The sequence below is a fragment of the Heloderma suspectum genome, chromosome 6, assembly GCF_057233095.1.
Source record: "Heloderma suspectum isolate Gila_16-S chromosome 6, 16-S_ref, whole genome shotgun sequence".
NCBI classification, from domain to species: domain Eukaryota; kingdom Metazoa; phylum Chordata; class Lepidosauria; order Squamata; family Helodermatidae; genus Heloderma; species Heloderma suspectum.
The window spans coordinates 116,326,423-116,344,354 of NC_139463.1; the positions used below are offsets into that span (position 1 = coordinate 116,326,423).

The following is a 17,932-nucleotide window of genomic DNA, read 5'->3' on the forward strand; positions in this document are numbered from 1 at the left end:
AATTAATTTAATGGTAAGGGTCAGAGCACTGAACTACTAAATTCATAAAGTGTATGGTGTAGCAAAGACCACTCCTGTCAATGTCTTTGAAAATGGGATGGACACCGTGGTGAGCAACAGGTGGATCCATGACCGTCAGACACAACACCTAAAGTTTAAACTACAATATTTGGACCTAGATTCTACGGTCAAATACCCGAGGATAGCTGTCACTTTCACGGCCTGCTTCTGATGGCACCAAATTGGCAGTTGTGGGGGGCAGAGCACTGAAACACAAGGACATTTAGTCTGATCAGGCAAGGCAAACCTTTCTTCAAAGCGCACGGTTAACGCATTTCAGGACAGGTTCATGTGCCTTTGCTCCCGGCCTATGTGCCGTGGAACAGTCACAACCACCCAAGAACATAGGAAGCGCCCTTCTGTGGAGTCAGAGCATTGGTCCATCTAGCCCAGTATTGTTGTCAACACGTCTGCAAGCTTGTTCTTGCGTAATGCCAGTGCCATGTTTTTGAGGGCCCTTGGGCAAGACACCCTTAATGGGCCTCCTCCCTCAGTGAATCTACCTTCTGATATACGTAGGTGGGATCTGAGCTAGCAGTGACCGACCAAGAAAGAGATCTTGGGATTGTGGTGGACAGCTTGGTGGAAATGTCGACCCAGTGTGCAGCTGCTGTGAAAAAAATCCATGTTGGGCAGAATTAGGAAAGCTATTGAAAATAAAACTGCCAATATCATACTGCCCTTATACTAATCTATGTTGCAACCACACTTGGGAGTACTGTGCACAGTTCTGGTCACCACACTTTAAAAAAGGATATTGTAGAGTTGGAAGAAATGCGGAAAGGCAACTAAAATGATCAAGGGGCTGGAACAACTCCCCTGAGAAAAGGTTACATCTGGGGAAAAAGGCAAGTAAGGGGAGACATGGTAGGGGTGTACAAAAATATGCATGGTGTGGGAAAAGTGGGTAAGGAAATATTTTTCACCCTCGTAATACTTGAATCCAGGTTCACTGCATGAAGCTCACTGGTGGAAGATTCAGGACAGATAAAAAGAGGTCCTTCACACAGCACATAGCTGCACTATGGTACTTGCTACCACAAGATCTAGTGATGGCCACCAACTTGGAAGGCTTTAAAAGGGGATCAGACAACTTCAGAGAGGACAAGGCTAGCAATGGCTACTAAGCCCGAGGGGCTATATGCTGCCTCCTGTGTCAGAGGCAGTATGCCTACGTACACCAGTTTGAGGGAACATGCACAGGAAGGCGCAGTTGCACTTACGCCCTGCTTGTGAGTTTCCCTTGGGCAGCTATTTTGTGAACAGAATGCTGGATGAGATGAACCATTGGCCTTATCCAGCATGGATTTCCTTTTGTTATCTACTGCTGCTCCTCCTCACTACCACCCCTGTTGCCTGGGCCAGAGTGAGAGGCAGGTGAACAAGGAAGTTGCAATGGTGAAGAGTAGCAGCAAGTCCAGGGAGCTCTAGCGCCTGACCATGCTGACCCTTGACACTAGCCCTCCTCTCGCAGAAGGAATCACACTTGTACCCATTTCCTTTTGGGAAGTCCTCCGTTCCTCCACGTGTCCTTCATTCCAAGGCGTTTTGTGCCTAAACTGGACGGACCCTTCTAGGAATGCAACTTAGAAAGTAGTGGAGGGATGGGAAGATGTTCCTCCTTTAAAAGGGCTAGGCCTGCCCCCAAACCTGCTTCGTAAGTCATCCTTTAAGGCAAAGCACCGGTGAGGTTGAGCAGCCAAAGTTCCGCTTTACAGCTGCTTGCAAAACACAGGGACACGCTGGGGAACAGCGAACAAGCACTGCCTTCTTGACTGGGAAACCATTTCTACAGCTGAAGAACTTTTTTAAAAGTTGTTTCGAGGCGGGGGTGATACGTGTGAGCTGATTCACCCACTGGACAGCAGAGAGAGCAAAAGATAGCTGTGCAGCACAATCCTATGCCTACTTACTCAGAAGCTTGAATCAACTATGTTGTTTCCAGGGAAGGGGGTGAGGTTGTCTAATACCTTATGAACACAGAAAGCTACCATAGCTCAATATTGGCTAAACTGACTGACAGTAACTCTTCAGGGCTCCCGACAGGGGTTCTTTCCCAGCCCTATTTGGAGATACTGGGGATTGAACCTAGGACTTTCTGCAGGTGAAGCATATCATTTACTGTTGGGCTGTTATCCATACCTGTACTTGAGAGAAGGGATGCCTCCCAACTATAAAGGAAGAGGGGGCATCTTAAGTCATGGGCCTTTGGTGAAAGAGCTTTCTCTGTCGTCTCCATCCCCCCTGCTCCTATCTATGGAATGACCCTCCCAGGGAGATCCCCCTAGCATCTTCCTTGTATATGTTTGAACGCCAGGTTAAGACCTTCCTCTAGGCAGGCATTTAGCCTTTAATCTGTTTTATTAATTTTTATTAATTTGTTTGTTTATCTATTTATTGCATTTATATCCTGCCTTTTTCCTCTTTCAAGGAACCCAAGGCCGTTTACATGATCCTCCTCCTCTCCATTTTATCCTCACAACCCTGTGAGGTAAGTTGGGCTGAGAGTCTGTGACGGGCCCAAAGTCACCCAGTGAGCTTCCGTGGCCGAGTGGGGACTAGAACCCAGATGTCCCAGCTCCCAGTCCAACACTCTCACCACTACACCACACTGGCTCTCTACTGCTGGCTCTTCAATTTTTGCTGCTGGCTCTTCAATTTTTAAATATTTTTAAAGCTGAATATTGTAATTTCGATACTTGTATTGTAGAACAACAACAAATGTTTGGTTATTTGCTTGTTTTCATGTGGTTTTATGTTTGCAAGCTGCCCCAAAGGCATTTGCCAGCTGTGTGGTATAAAAATCGAATCAAGCAGTCATTATGATGCCATTTCTTAGTTCAACGAAGCTCAAGTAACCTGACCCAAATTCAAAGTCTTCATTCTCCTCCCCTCCCCCTCCAATCTCCTCACAAAAAGAGAGACACGCCTGACACACGGGTTGTACATCCCAATTGTTAGGAAGATTTTTATGCAATTGATACAACAGCATGAAGGAGTAGGATTGGGGTGGGGGAATTTTTGTGCATTTTGTTCCTTTTATTAAAAAACAAAAGAAAAAAAAAGGAGAAACCAGCTACAGGAAGCTCTACCTTCTGTTCCCCCACAGCCCCCTGCCACCCCAAAACCCACCCTCTGTGACTCGACTCCCCAACAATTCATTCCCACAGCCTCAGCCATATTACACAAGACATATTACATATTTATAAATATAAACCCCACCCACGCAGAGACAGGGGGTCGGAGGGAAAGGAAAGGAGCCCCACACCACCCCCTTTTGCACTTATGTTACAGCACATGAACCTGGGGCGGGAAGAGGGGTGGGAGAAATAGACCAGGCTGTGGGGAGAGCCTAAAAAAAAACAAACGGGGGTGGGGGAGAGCTGCTACTTATTCCCGGATCATATTGGCAAGATGGAGCCCTGCTGCGGTTTCCGCTGCCCCCAGGAGATCAAGACCACAGTCGCAAGGACAGTTCCCAATTGATACCAAGTGCCAGAAGGAGGCCGGACCAAACCCACAGCCGATTCTCTTAAAAAAAAAAAAAAAAGCCACCCAGGACCACCCTTCTAGGAGAGCTGTTATCTAACCAACCCTTGCTGGGGTTGGAAGGACCCTGCTTTGGCGGCCCTCCTGCAAGTTATGTGGAATGAGGGGAACCCGGCTGGCCAGTGTCTGAGCGGGCCCAGTCTCTGGCCGGTCAAATGTCAACATCAAGGGGATGGCTAGTCCCAGCCAGTTCGGCCCTGGTTCGCATCTGCCTGTTCCCCGGACAAAGGCTCAGTCATCCCCCTCCTCGTCCCCTTCATCGCTGGAGTCAGAGTTGGCCGGCATCATGGGGTCGTCATCGAGCAGGGAGAAGTCCCGCTCTGAGCTGGCGTAGCCCTGAGACAAGTCGTCCATCTCGTCTTCCTCCTCGTCCTCGTCCACGGGCTGGGGGTGGCCCAGGTGCAAGGGGGCCGCGGTGTAGCCGGCGTGGCCGAGCGCCGGATGGAGCAGGGTGCCGGAGGAGGACGCGGCGGCAGTGGCAGCAGTCGAAAAGGGCACATATTGCAAGGAGCCGTGGGCAGGGCCAGCTTGGAAGTGTGCATGGTGCAAGGAGAGGGGCCCAGCGCCTCCCAGCTGGACTCGGCCGGCTCCCATCAGAGCCATCATGTTGGAAAACTCCATGGGGGTCTGGCGGCCCCGTTTTGGGGTGTTTTCAGCCCCTACTGGTCCTGGAAGGAGACGGTTCATGGTGGGATCTGGCAGAAAACCCTAGGGAAGGGAAGAAGACATTTAGAGCAGGAGTAGGGAGAAATGCGCAGGAAATTTAGGGCCGTATTTCCTCCCCTCCCTTCGTTACTGCCCTCTGCCAACTGTCGTCAAAACTTGCAATTTGTAGGGCCTATCCCCTTTTCTTGACAACTGTCTTCACACACAGATCAGTGACGGTAATTCAGACCTTCCCTATCAGGGTAAAAATGAAGGCTTCTTCACAGCCTACTACATAAAGCACTAGCACATTTTAACAGCATATTAACACTGGAGAGCCAGTGTGGTATATTGGTTACAGTTTTGGACTGGGACTCGGGAGATCCAGGTTCTAGTCCCCACTCGGCCATGGAAGCTCACTGGGTGACTTTGGGTGAGTCGCTGACGTGATTCGCACAACATGACAACCCACGGTGGGTTGTCGCCCTTGTTTCTTTCCAGGTGGTCCGAACCTGGCGTGGTTTCCTCAGCGTGGATTGTTAACCATATACAAGCCACCCTGAGAACCCATCACTTGTAGTTGGGTTGTTCAGGATGGCTTCTTTTCAGAGTGGCTTGTCATGACATGCAAACTGGACAGAGTGGCTTATGCATGGCTCATCGGAAAGGGCTACGGAACCATCTGGCAAGAGTGGCGAAAAACCCGGTTACTCCTGGTGATCTTGCTAACGCTGCCTCCCGCCTCTATCCTCCCTCTGATACATCAAAAAGAAATGACACTTGTCAATGTTCTCCTCCACTTTGTCACCTCCCTAGACAGTGGCACTTTTTTTCACCTTTGGGGAAATTTACACAAATGTAATGTTATTTTTCCCCGCCTTTGGAGAGATTTATGCAAATTTAACGTTTTTCCAAACTTTGGGGGAGATGTGCGCAAATTCGCAGTCACTACTGCAGTTTTGCAAATTTGTGCAAATCTCCCTGAACATGAGGGAGGAAATTCTACAAAAACCCTCTACTCCGCTAATGAATGTATTTACACTCATTAGCGGAGTAGGCTGCTCAGGTTGTGCTGCAAAGGCCCATGGGATACATGCCAGGAGGACAAAGGGGAAAACATGTCACAGCGAGCTGCAGAGTGGCTGATTGTCTGTTGGGAGTAACGTGGGTTAGTGACTAGACAACCAACCCACTGTCGCTTAATTTCAGTGTGGCTTATTGTGTGACGTGCTAACTGGCCCACTGACTCTCAGCTCAACCAATCTCATACAGCTGTTGTGAGGACAAAATGGAGAGCAGAAGGATTGCACATGCCTCCTTGGGCTCTTGGAGAAAAGGCGGGATAGAGATGTAATAAATAAATTATATTTTTAAAAGGTGATGGGTGAGGGTTTATCAACTATCAATTTTAACAGCAAACGAAATGAAGCGCTTAAAATTGGTAGCATGCAGAAAATCTATTTACAGTTATCATCACTTTTCAAGCTATCTAATGTAATCTGGTTAGACTGCAGGTGGTGATCTAAAAAAAGCCCTTGCTGCTGCTGGTCTGTCACGTTTCCTCTCATGTGCACTGGGGAGTGGGGGAGGGAGGCGGGGGAAGCTTAATCAAACCATAACACAAACGTTATTCTGGGGCATCTACAAGGATGTGAAAAGCTTAACGAACCAGCCACTTTGTTGTTGACTTCAAACCTAGGCAGTCCTGCTCGGTGTGGCGAAGATCAAAGGGGAGGGTCTGCAGCTTAATCACCTTCTTGCCGTTGGCAGAGATGCCAGCGGCCTGCATCCGCTCCAGCCCCACTAGGCAGCTGGGCTCAATTGGTACCGGCTTCGGAAACCGCGGCCATCGGTGCTTCCGGCGCTCCTCCATGTACTGGTGGTGGCGGCGGGGGGGACGTTAAACAGACAAAAGTTAGTCACTGTTGCATGAATCCAAGAGCTCCAGTGACTTTCACTCTGGTCGTTTTCACTTTCCAGTCTAAAAAGTCTAGAAAGTCTAAAAGCTTTCTAGACCCCTCTTCAAAAAGCTTTCTAGATCCCTCATGCCTTCATCATCATCTAACACTACGTCTGCATTCCACACTGGATAAACCTTGTGCAGCTCCTAGAATGCTCCCCACACCAACCTTCTGTGATCAAATGTCTTGGACTGCAACTCCCCTCCCCCCTCCCCCAGCCAGCCAGCAGGCCATGCTGACTGGGGATGATGGAGATTGGGGAAGGCTGCCCTACATCGCACCTTCATGACCCAACCCAATCCCCACATCTTCAGTGAGTTGTTTCACCGAGACACACCCCACCCCACCCCACCCTCAGCTGCTGCACACTGCCTCTCCGTGCACCACCTGATCTCCCTCCTGGAGGCAACTGGATCAACAGCAGTTGGAGATGGTCAACTAACCCCTCTAGAGCCCCTCCTGAGCAGCTGCCCAGCTGGAATGGACAGGCAGAGGGAAGGAAAAGCGTCATTCCACAGATGGGTGCCGCTCCCCCAACCCCGTCATCTTAAGTTGCTGATGGCTTTGGAAGACAAGAATGATGTGTGTGTGGTTGTGTGGGGGAGGAGAATCAACTCCAGGTGTGGGCAACTTCTGGAGGTCTGGGGGCCACTGGGGGGGTGTACCGGATGCCACACGTGGGCTGTACATGTGGGCCACACGTCGGCTCACCCAGGTCTACTCTCCCCGGCAGGAACTCTCTGGGGCCCCGAGCATGCAAGCGTGGCATAAAGGTTCAAGTGTCTGGAGGGACGAGGACTGGGAAGACGCAGATTCAAATCCTGGCTCAGCCATGATCAGTCAACAGTGAAAAAATCTCAGCCTGGCCTACCTAATAGGCTTGTTATGAGGATAAGGAAGAACCATGTGCGCCCCCCCGCCCCCGTGCTTCTCAGAGGAAGGGCGGGATAGAAATGTCGTAGATCTCCCCACAGCCAGGTTATGGAATGGACACATGGCAGGCGCGTGACTTGGAGACCTTGCACCAGAGGGTGGAGAGAAAGAATGCGTTGGCCAAGAGGGTTAAACCCCAGGCCATTCCAAAAACAGCACGGCACTGCACAGGCACGTCTGAAAAGCTCCGGGGGCGGCACAGAAATGCTTACGGCCAGGAAGCGAGGGTCAACAGCATACTCCGGGTGGGCCTGCAGCCACACCTCGAGGTCGGCCCGTCGGGGTGCTGCGTCGCCCACCAGCAGCGTCCCGTCGGTCTTGTTCACCACGGGGATGCGGGCCTCGAGGTCGATATCAGGGCCTCTCAGCGCCTCCAGACACTGCAGCTCCAACTGGGAACCAAGAAAAAGGTGCTGGGGTGAAAAAAAAGGATGCTATTAAAGCCGCCCCACGACCCCTTGCAGCTCTGACGACACAGATTCTCTCTCCTGTTCTCTCCCTATCCCGGCCAGCTTTTACCTCCACCATCTTCTTGCTGCTCTTCTTCTGGGTGAGAGTGGGGCGTTCCCTCATGGTGCCGTTCGGGACCAGTTTGTGCTTCTGGAAGGTCAGCTTGATTCCCTCTTCCTAGGAAAGGCAACGAGAAGTTAAGGATCTCAAGGTTTGCTGGGGGGGGGGGCACTGTGGCACGGTGTTACATTTGCATTTAATGGGAGGGAGGCCGGCAGCAAAACAAGTTGTTGCAGTCAGCTCCAGCTGGACTGTCTCCTCCCTGCCACAGCTAACTGACAGCAACTGCACTGTGGGAAGGATCCTGATGACTTGCGGAGCCAAGAGAGGAATGGCAAGTCTTTCCGCCCTTTGTGTGAGCCACAATTCAAATGGGAAGCCTCAAATTATCCATCATTTCCTCGTTTTGTCCAAGCTAGGAAGCTGCAGTTACCACTTTCAAAACAAGCCAGAATATGTAAGCCAAGTTCAAACCATGGCTTAATATCCTGGCTTACCATACATTGCATATATGAAACTCCAAGGGAAAAATACCTGAAGGAAGGTTTAGAGTCGGTCGCCACTCACAGTGATATGCATAAAATCAAGCATCTGCTGTCTAGCATGGTTATGTTAATACAGCCAAATATGCTGTGAAAGGCTCCTGACTTAAGCAGGCCTATGAGGCTACCTTCTTGGTTTAAGGACTTTGCTCTTGTGTATGATCTACATATTGTAAAGGTTTGATTTGTTTGGCTGTAAATGTGCTTTTTTGCCTATATGCTGTAACTCGTTGCCTAATAAACTTGATTTGGAATACCCTGGCTTGCTCCAAAGCTAGTGAACAGCTCCCTAGTTCAGAAGAGATGGGAAACGATGTTAATTAGAGGCTTTCTGGTTTGTTTGTTCATGCCGTGTGTGTGTGTGCTCGTTGCTTGCGTATGTCTGTCTTTTTAATAAAGCAAATGGCAAAACAGGGATAAACATATATTCTTCAATTTCTATTAAATGGTCAGGCTTTTGCCTTCATCAATGGCAACTGACCTATCGTGATAACAGCAACCAAGAACCCTGTCATGAGTTTGCCATTATTTGCTAAATCTGGGCTTACAAAGGAGGGCTTGGGTGCATTTTCTGTGGTTGACACCCCCTTGCAAAACCCTTGGCATAGGCTGGCCACTCTTTTTACTTTTTTCAAATGGGAAACTGCGGCTGAGACCATGACAACAGCGAGAGTATCCTGGAAAGAGAGAGAGAGTGTGCGTGTGTGTGTTCAACACAGCCACTGATGAGGGCGGAAGGCGAAACGTTTAGTTTAAAATATATTTTTAAATCCTCTGCTGTTAGTCTTTCTATCTTTCTCACACATACATACCCACGTATATAAAACCTTCTTTCAATATTTTACTTAGCTTTAATTTGTTCGGCTAATGACACCGAGCAAGACATTTTTAAGACGCGCGTACAACCGAGGTGCCTCAGTGCAAGAAGTGAGGTTGATTCACGAAACCCTGGAGCGCAGCCATGGGCCATGCTCGGGGGGATTCGGTATTAGCATGGCAAGTCATCACAGGCAACCCTCACTGACGTACGATACCATCCTGGCATCAGGGAACAGACACTGCCCCCTGCCCCCCCAGCCTTCCACTCACATCCTTGATCTGCACGGTGAACTCCTTGTCTTGGCCGCTGTGCCGAAGGCGGGTGAAGGAGGTTGCGCCTTCCTCCTGTGGCCCGTGAGGGCAGATGTGGGGGATGGGAGAGCTGGTGTACTCCCCGTGCAAGCGGGAGAGGCCTTCTCCTTGGCCTACACAAGACCCGCCCTGTCCCTGCTGCACCGTAGGCCATTTCCCAGACAGCACGGCCTGGCACACCAAGTCAATGCGGTTGATGAGGACCCGGTCCTGGAGGAAGCAAGAGGAAAGGGTGCAGTCAGCCCTGGCCATGAAACCCCTCAATCTGTATTCCATCAGCATCCTCCTCTGGGAACTAGGAAATCCTCCCCGCCCCCTTTTCCTCTTGGCCATCCTCCTTTGCATTTTACACAAATGATGCAAATTAGTTTCTTTTGGACCCTTAAAATCAGATATTGTGGAATCGGTGGGCTATTGGCAGGGCTGCGTACAACCTGTCTCTGATTTCTCATTGCTGATTTGAAGTTTGGATTTTTGTATTTGATAAAAGTTTATATGTCCCCCTTCAATATAAGATATTCTCAGGGCAGCTAAAGCTAAAATAATACAGCACTCACTACAACAAAACAACAACAAATAAAGCCGCGAATAAAACAATCTCTCTCAGACATTAAAATAAAAGGCTGGGGAAAACGGCATTCTTTGTCTGATGCTGCTCCATGGTAACTTATTTTCTTTCTTTATTTAAAAGAGTTGGAAGCTGCCTTTGAGGGTAAAAATTCCCTCCTGTAACTATGCCAATGCTAGGCAAGCCTTCTTGGGGTGCCACCACAGAGAAGGTCCTCTCTCCAGCAAACACCTGCCTCACTTCAGAAAGCAGGGCCCTCTGGAGGAGGACCTCCAACATTGATCCGAGTGCCCGGGCAGACTGTGTGCACACACCTTCAAGTACCCCACACTCAAGCCACATATTTATTCATTTATGTTATTTTTATAGTGCCCATCAACCAAATCCCTCTGGGTGGGTTGACAGAATGTAAAAATCAATAAAACACAAAATAAAACCAAACTTCAAAATTGATTCAAAACAATGGGTAGTATTCAATGTTAGTCCTACATAGAGTAGACCCACTGAAATAAATTAGACTTAAGTTAGTTGCAACTAACAAGTCTCATTTCAATGGGTTTACTCTATATAGGACTAACACTGGATACTACCTAATATAAATACAACCAGCATAAAAATTAGCACAAGATCAGCATTTAAACCAGCACAAGGTCAACAGAAAATGAGCACATGCCCAAGACTAAAACGCAGCAAGGGGGAAACATGATCAGTGCCAAAGACCTAAAGCAGTCTTCCCCAACCTGGTGCCCTCCAGATGTGTTGGGCTACAACTGCCATCATGCACAGCCAGCATGGCCATTGGTCACACTGGCTGGGGATGATGGATCTTATATCCCAACACATCTGGAGGGCAGCCAGGTTGGGGAAGGCTGATCTAAAATGTACTAAAGAGATCTAATTAAAAGGCCTGGAAAAATAAGAAGGTCCTCACCTTGGCACAGAAAGCACACAAAACATAGGAGCCAGGCAAGTCTCTCCAGGAAGGGCGTTCCTGAACTTGGGCACCACCGCTAAAAAGGCCCTCTCCTTAACAGTCCCCCTGCCTCACCCTGTCAGGTGGGGGAACCTGGAAAAAGTTTTAAGAAGGAAAGGACCGGCCCTTCGAACTGGATTCAGAAATGGATCGGCAGCCAGCAAAGATGATGTCCAGGCACCAGTGAGATATGTTCCCGGTGACTGCCATAAGGAGGGCTAAGGAACTATACAGGGCAGGGGATTTGAACCTTTTCAGCCTGAGGGTCTCTGAGGCCACATTCAAGTGGTGGGTGGGGCAGAGAGCAAAAGACGGTGGGGCAAAAAATAACAACCTATTTTAGCCTAGGGGTCTTACTGCCAGTAACTAAGACTTAGGAGGAGCATTTTGACCTTTTAGAACGGGGAGAAAAACTGTGCAAAGCAGGAAACCGCCAAACGACTGGCGGCCGGGGGAAAGGAGCGGAGGCAAGGGGGAGCGGGCGTGGCCATGTGGGCAACCCCAAAGGGCAGGACTGGGACCTCAAGCAGGCCGGATGTGGTTTTCACTCCTGCCCCGCAATGGAGGGATACTGACACCCTGGACCTCTAGCAATCCAGGATGCTGAACGGTGCGCTTCCGTGGCAGCCGTAGGAGATGCACCCAGCACAGTGCACAGCTCAGGCCACTGCCCTCCCCTCTCTGCCCCTCCTCTTACCTTTGGCCACTCGTGGGCCCGCTGGCGCTCCTGCAGCAGCAGGTCCGAGGCACTGGGCTGCGGGGAGTTGCCCTCGAGGGAGGTGGGCAGGGACAGCAGCGACGATTCCTCCTCTTCAAAGAGCTTCCCGCCGCAAGAGGCCTCTTCACCTGGCGGAGAAGAAGAGGCAGAGGCTACGAGGGGCTGCCACAGAGCCAGGCATGCAGACACAAAGGGTAGAACGCCGGCCTGCGAAAAGCCTGATGGACGGGCCTTCTCTTGCCCAAACACAGGAGTGCTTGCAGAGCAGCCCTTGTGCAACGTCAGGAACAAAAATGCCTGTGGGCTTTCTGAGGCGGGAAAAACCTGGGGACTCAGGCCCAGATGGATGCAGACCATCTCCTCAGGGGAGGCCGCAGTACTCTGTTCACAGCAAGAGCACAGTCTGAGGGCATGTGATTAAGGCACCTTGCTGAAGCTAAGCCGGTCTGTCTCCTCAGCGCCTGGATGGGAGGCCACCTGGAGTTCAAGTTTTAATTAAATCAGTAAAAACTGGAAAACCAGCCCTTGACCAAAACAAGCACACAAAAAACCCTCTTCTGTCAGTTGGTGCAGCTCGTTTTCAGAAGAGGCCAGGCAACGACTGTATCCCAAGAGACCTCTTCTTTCATGTTAAGTGGGTGACAGGGTTTGCTAGGCCCTCCCAGCCAAGAGGTCTGAGGAGAGACAGGCAAAAAAGAGAGGGAGATCTCCTGGAAAAAGGCGTCTTGAAGAGCAGCTCACCCTCACTGTCGTCGGAGCAGCCCGAGGAGGACGAGCAAGACGAAGAAGCAGAGATCTTGCTGAGGTCGAGCTCTGAGTCAGAGTCGTCGGCCGATTCGGGTTTCACGGGCAGGGCGGAGGGCTGTGGTGGTGGGCCGGGCAGCTCGTGCAAAGGCGGGGGGAGGAGCAGCGGAGAAGGAGCAGCCGCTGCAGCAGCGCTGGCTCCAGGAAGAGGCAGCCCCGGCGGCTGCAGGGGCAGAGGGGGCGTCCCCGTGCCCGCCGCCCGGCTGTGCAGGTGGCTGAGGCGGGCCGCCAGGAAGGAGAAGTCCGGGTCCTGCATGATGGTGGCGTCGGTCTGGCTGAGGCCGTGGCGGGCCACGCCCCGCAGCAGCTCTCCGTCATGGCGCCCGCACTGCCACCAGGTCGGCATCTCGGGGCTCGGAGGCTGGCAGAGGGCGAGGCGCTCCTCCAAGAGAGGGTGGCACAACACTTGCTCCCGCAGGCGCCGCAGGAGGTCGATGCGGTAGAGGGTGCGCGAAGCCCGCTCCTCCGTGATGGGCTCGATGAACAGCGTCGGGTCGGGAGACTCTGCGAGGGAGAAGGGCGAGGGAGGAGGGAGAAAAGGCAGGGCGCTGAGCAATAGGTCACCATCGTCCATTCTCCTCATCCATCCGGCCGCTCTCTGGGCTTGGAACATCTTCCTCCTCTCTACTGCCAGAGCCCCTTCCCTGCCTCCTCCTTCCAGCCCCCTGCCCCTCGCTTTGTTGCGGAGCCAAGTCCCTGGGTTCAATCCATCAACATCTCCAGTGAGATCAGGGTTGGGCAACATGCAGCCCATGGGCTGCATATGGCCCCGCCCACCCCACAGTGCAGCTCCTGCCCCCCTTCGTTGGCCCCCTGAATTAAAAAAAACATTTTTTAAAACAAAAAATGGCATCCAGAGCTGCTATAAACCACCAGAACGAGCAACATCAGCTCGTCTGCAAGCTAATTTTGACCTTCTGGAACTCTGTAAATGCTACCAAGTCTCCAAAGGGTCGAATACAGCTTGCAAAGAAACTAGATTTGACATTTTCAGCACTTAGTAATGCTCTGGATGTTCCCCCCCCCCCACCCCAATTTTTTAAAATTCATTTTTTGGGAGACTGTGGCCTGCTTTTGGGAAGGGGGTTCTGAGGGGGCAAAAGTGATCCCTAGAATTCCTAAAGTGTAATTATTATTTATTTTGTTTATTTACAATATTTATATACCGCTCCACATCAAAAGATTTCAGAGCGGTGAACAGCAAAAATAAAAGAACGAAACACCATGTTGAAACCATTAAAACATCTTAAAAGAAACAAGTTCTGGTAAGACCGAATTTAATAAATCGTGGCCGGTCACTCAAGGAAGGCTTCCTGAAATAACAATGTCTTCAGGAGGTGCTGGAAGCAACATAGTGTAGGTGCCTGCCTGACCTCCAAAGGCAGGGAGTTCCACAGGAAGGGGGCCACCACACTGAAGGCTAGTGGACTCCAACCAGGCCATGGGTCCATGTGGAACCATCAGGAACATGCCCTCTGATGACCTCCATGACTGGGAAGGTTGGTAAGGAAGAAGACACTCTCTCAGGTATCCTGGTCCCAAAGTTGCCCGCCCCTGAGTTAAACGATCCCCCATTAGTATTTATATATCACCATCAGCATGCACAGTGCTGTACAGTAACCTCCCCCAACCTGCCCAGGCCAGCTGGGGATGATGGAAGTTGCAGTCTAACACATCTGGAGGGTGCCAGGTTGGGGTAAGGCTGGTCTACACCACCCTGTAGGTTCCCCACCCACCCAGAACCCCGGTACTTACCATCGCTTGCCGCAGGAGGCAGTCGGCAAACTTGCCGACACATGGCCACGAAGCCGTGGAAATACTTGGCGAGGCTCTCGTCCGTCTTCTTGTCCAGGCGGGCCAGGGCCCGGAAGCGGCTCCAGTGGAAGCGCATGGTGTCCGGGTCGTACTCCACCCCAAACGTGGAGACCACACGATAGAAGTCTGACTGCTCTCGACGCGTCCACCTTCGCGGGGAGAGAAGTCAACTCATCAGGAGATAATTCAGTGGGAGAACCTCCGGCTTGACTGATCGCAGGTTCTTCTTTGACTTCAAAACCCACTGGCTGTGCCAACTGGGAATGATGGGAGTTGCAGTCCAACACACCTGGAGGGCACCAGGTGGCGGAAGGTTGTTCCAAGACAATGCCCGCTACAACACCCATGTTCATTGCTTAAGAACTAAGTATGCTTGCTTCAGCACACCTGTTTTGACTCATCTCCAACTTCGATCAAACTCACAGTTCAGTCGAGTAATCCTAGGTTTATGCAGAAGAAAGTCCCACAGAGCCTAGTGGGACATGCTCCCTCATGAGGCGACTTACCACTAAACTCTCAGATTCCCTTAGCTGGGTAGTAGCCCTAATACGTAACATTTTATCCATCATCTCCACAAAATAACAGTGTGCTCAGTGTGTATAATTTGGGATCACTTTACTTAGCTCAAGCATGGGGAACTTCCAAGCCCATGGGCCAAATGTGGCCTTCTAGACCCCCGACTCTTCTCAGGCCACCTTCCCTCACCAGCCCCACTACATGCTATTTATATTGTTTACTCCGTCCTGCACTGTCCCCCAACCAAAAAAAAAAAACTGGTGAGGGAACCTTGCCCAGGTTGGGAAGGAGAATGCCTAGACGCAAATGTCATTTGTATACTAAACAAGGGTAAGAGTCCCACATGTAACCCACCCTTTTGGCTCTGGCCTCACCCACTTACAAAATGTGGACCCCAACAAGTTTTGACTGAGTTAATGTGGACCTTGACAGGAAAAAAAGGTTCCCTAACCTCTGCCAAAAAAAGGTTCCCTAACCTCTGCCTTAGCCCAAGCTAGGGAAGCGGGAACAGAGGCCTCAAAGCCAGCCTGGAGTGTTACCTTTGCTGCTTCTCCCGCCGCACCATTTCCTTCAGCTTGAAGGCGGCCTCACACCGCCGCCGCCGCCGGTCCCCTCGCTCCGCAGCCTCCATCTTGAGCTGTTCACGCTTGTAGCTCCGCTGGAAGGCGGTGATTAGCCTCCGCAGACGGGCCGTGAGCACCGATGCAGGGGGCCAGAAGAGGTTCCCCGGTTGACCTGAGGGAAAGATGGAAGCTGCGTCACTTTGGGTTCTGTCTCTCCTGCATCGCCGTCGCTGCCACACGGCTGTTCTTCCCGGCTCCTGCAGACAAGACGCTGAACACTCCCCAACATTTCCACCGCCTCCTTTTGACAAACACTATTTACCTTCCTCGCCATCCACCACAGATATTTCCTCATCCATCATCATTAGTGGGTCACCCTGTAACAGAGAGATTAGTGCCATAAATGAGGGGTTGGAAGTGGCCAGCTGGTGAAAATATGGGGTGGTTTTAATGTGTACTGAGAGCCACCATCCAGAATATACCATCCAATGTGAAAAAAATATCTTCATTCAAGCTCCTAAAACACATCCTTGACACGCTGACTACCTAAAAGCAGGTCTCCTTCTGCATGTACCTGCTTGGACCCGTGGGTCATCTTCAGAGGCCCTCCTCCAAAGGAAACTAGGCGGAAGGCTAAAAGAGAGAGTGCCTTCTCAGTGGTGGCACCCTGCTTATGGAAAAAAAACTCCCCAAAGAGGTTGTCCTGGCACCTACGTTATTATCTTTTTAACGCCAGGCGAAGACCTTTCTTTTCTCCTAGGCATTTTAGAGACCTAGTTCTGGGTTATTACAGCTGTTCTATCAATTCCTGTGCTGTTTATTGTTTTGTATTACACCGTATTTTATTCTTTTAATTATTTGTATCGTATTTTATATTTGAAACTGTTATATGGAATTTCAGTTGTTTTAGTGTTTGCAATCTGCCCAGGGAACATTAGCTATTGGGAGCATTAGAAATGAACTACTAACTAAGGGAGCAATCCTAGGCATGTTTAAACAGATGGCTGGCTGGCTGGCTGGCTGGCTGGCTGGGGAATGCTGGCAGTTGTAGACCTTTTCTCTGTCTAAATATGCATAGGCTTGTGCCGTAAATAAGTAATAAATAAATTGACCTAGTATTTCTAAGGGCTGAAAATGCCTTTTTATTTGCTTCCTTGCTTCTGATCTTTCTTTAAAGCAGGCAGGCAGGCAGGCAGGCAGGCAGGCAGGCAGGCAGGCAGGCAGGCAGAAGAAAGAAAGAAAGAAAGAAAGAAAGAAAGAAAGAAAGAAAGGAAGGAAGGAAGGAAGGAGAGAGAGAGAGAGAGAGAGAGAGAGAGAGAGAGAGAGAGAGAAAGAAAGAAAGAAAGAAAGAAAGAAAGAAAGAAAGAAAGAAAGAAAGAAAGAAAGATGGCTGATGCGTGTCCATTACTTGACTGGTTCAGAATCTCACCTCGTCGTCGGGCTCCTTGGCAGGGCCTCCCACTGGTTTGTATTCCGGATCCTCGCAGTCCTTGTCAAAATCCACCCTGCTGGCAGGGGTGGGTGGAGGAGACAACGGTTAGTTGCATCCACGTTGATCCCCAACTCTCCTCACCCCCTTCAGGCGCAACACCTCAGGTCTTCCCGCGAGAAGTAAGCTTAACTCACTGACACCCGGGGTCAGAGCCGATGGCTCCACTCGGCGCCTCGGTATTAGCATGGCGAGTCATCACGGGTGTGCCGTTTCGTGTTTCCCTCTCCCCCCTGCAGCGGTAAGCTAGGAACTCCCCCACCTCACCCTTTCTGTCCCCTCAGCAACAGCCCAGCCCTCACATCAGCAGCCACTCACCCCTCTCCCACATCCAGGCGGTGCTCCGCAGCAATGGCCTTGTCATCGGGACGGCCGGCCTTCTCCAGGAAGCAGAGGGCGGGGTCCGCTCGCATGGTGTTGTACTTCTCATAGCCTGAGGGAGGCACAAAAAGGGGTTCAGAAAAGCCGGGGTAATCCTTCTTCACCTCCACATAACTTCTGCCAGTCGATACATTTAGAGTATAGAGGACCTTCTTTTGGGCTAAACCCAGGTTCTGGAATTCGCTGCCCAAGGATGCTGCCTCATTCCCTTTCTGGTGGCCTTCTGCTGCCATGTTAAGGCTTTAAAACTTTTTTTTAACCATATCCCCTTTTAAGAAAGCATTTGGTTTGTAGCAAGGTCATCCAGAGGTGTTTGATAAAACTGGGAAGTTCCACTGACACACTGTGATACTTTCAGTCTTTAAATTGCTAGTTATTTGCATTTTATCTGTTGGTCAGTTCTTTTATATTATAGTCATTATTATTTTTTATTAGTTAATTCTTGTTAGCTGCATTGGACATTTTATGAAAAGACTGGGTAGAGGTATTTTCTATGTATATTTTAAAGACCATATTTCGATCTGCCCTAACCTTCAGGTTCTTATTTTCTCATCCCTCCACACCAGCCCTGCTAGGAAGGTTGCTACCAACTGCATTTTACTGGCTGGGAACAAAGTCTGAAGGAGCAATTAACCAGCCCTCAGGCCAGCAAGCACAGGTCTGTGGCAGAGGCAAGCGTTTGCCTGAAAATTACATCGGCCCTGTGTCCAGCACAGCCCAGGCAACAGTGTGGCTCCCTACGGGATAACTGCTAACCCCTTCCTCAGAATGGCA

General features: G+C 50.5%; 1 protein-coding gene and 2 non-coding genes across 16 annotated transcripts in view; all 3 read right to left on the reverse strand.

The window, feature by feature from the left end:
* Positions 1–410: 410 nt before the first annotated feature.
* Positions 411–17,932, reverse strand: part of CHD8 (chromodomain helicase DNA binding protein 8) — a 70,265-nt gene continuing 52,743 nt past the window's right edge. For 10 of the 14 annotated variants that reach the window (XM_084806311.1, XM_084806305.1, XM_084806310.1 and 7 more), the window contains 12 exons: positions 17,096–17,210; positions 16,718–16,796; positions 15,611–15,665; positions 15,265–15,460; positions 14,150–14,358; positions 12,332–12,898; positions 11,570–11,718; positions 9,290–9,541; positions 7,668–7,775; positions 7,361–7,540; positions 5,924–6,130; positions 411–4,317 (listed from right to left, as the gene is read on the reverse strand). In XM_084806311.1, the coding sequence (XP_084662437.1) occupies positions 3,841–4,317; positions 5,924–6,130; positions 7,361–7,540; positions 7,668–7,775; positions 9,290–9,541; positions 11,570–11,718; positions 12,332–12,898; positions 14,150–14,358; positions 15,265–15,460; positions 15,611–15,665; positions 16,718–16,796; positions 17,096–17,210 (2,594 nt within the window). In that variant the 3' untranslated portion in view covers positions 411–3,840. The remainder of the gene's footprint in view (positions 4,318–5,923; positions 6,131–7,360; positions 7,541–7,667; positions 7,776–9,289; positions 9,542–11,569; positions 11,719–12,331; positions 12,899–14,149; positions 14,359–15,264; positions 15,461–15,610; positions 15,666–16,717; positions 16,797–17,095; positions 17,211–17,932) is intronic. The other 4 variants (XM_084806312.1, XM_084806314.1, XM_084806316.1 and 1 more) reach the window with 4 other exon arrangements.
* Positions 9,111–9,213, reverse strand: LOC146342752 (small nucleolar RNA U6-53/MBII-28). The gene has a single exon (XR_014784178.1). It is a non-coding gene; the product is annotated as a small nucleolar RNA U6-53/MBII-28 (small nucleolar RNA).
* LOC146342753 (small nucleolar RNA U6-53/MBII-28) lies at positions 16,876–16,984 on the reverse strand. Its single transcript, XR_014784177.1, has one exon. It is a non-coding gene; the product is annotated as a small nucleolar RNA U6-53/MBII-28 (small nucleolar RNA).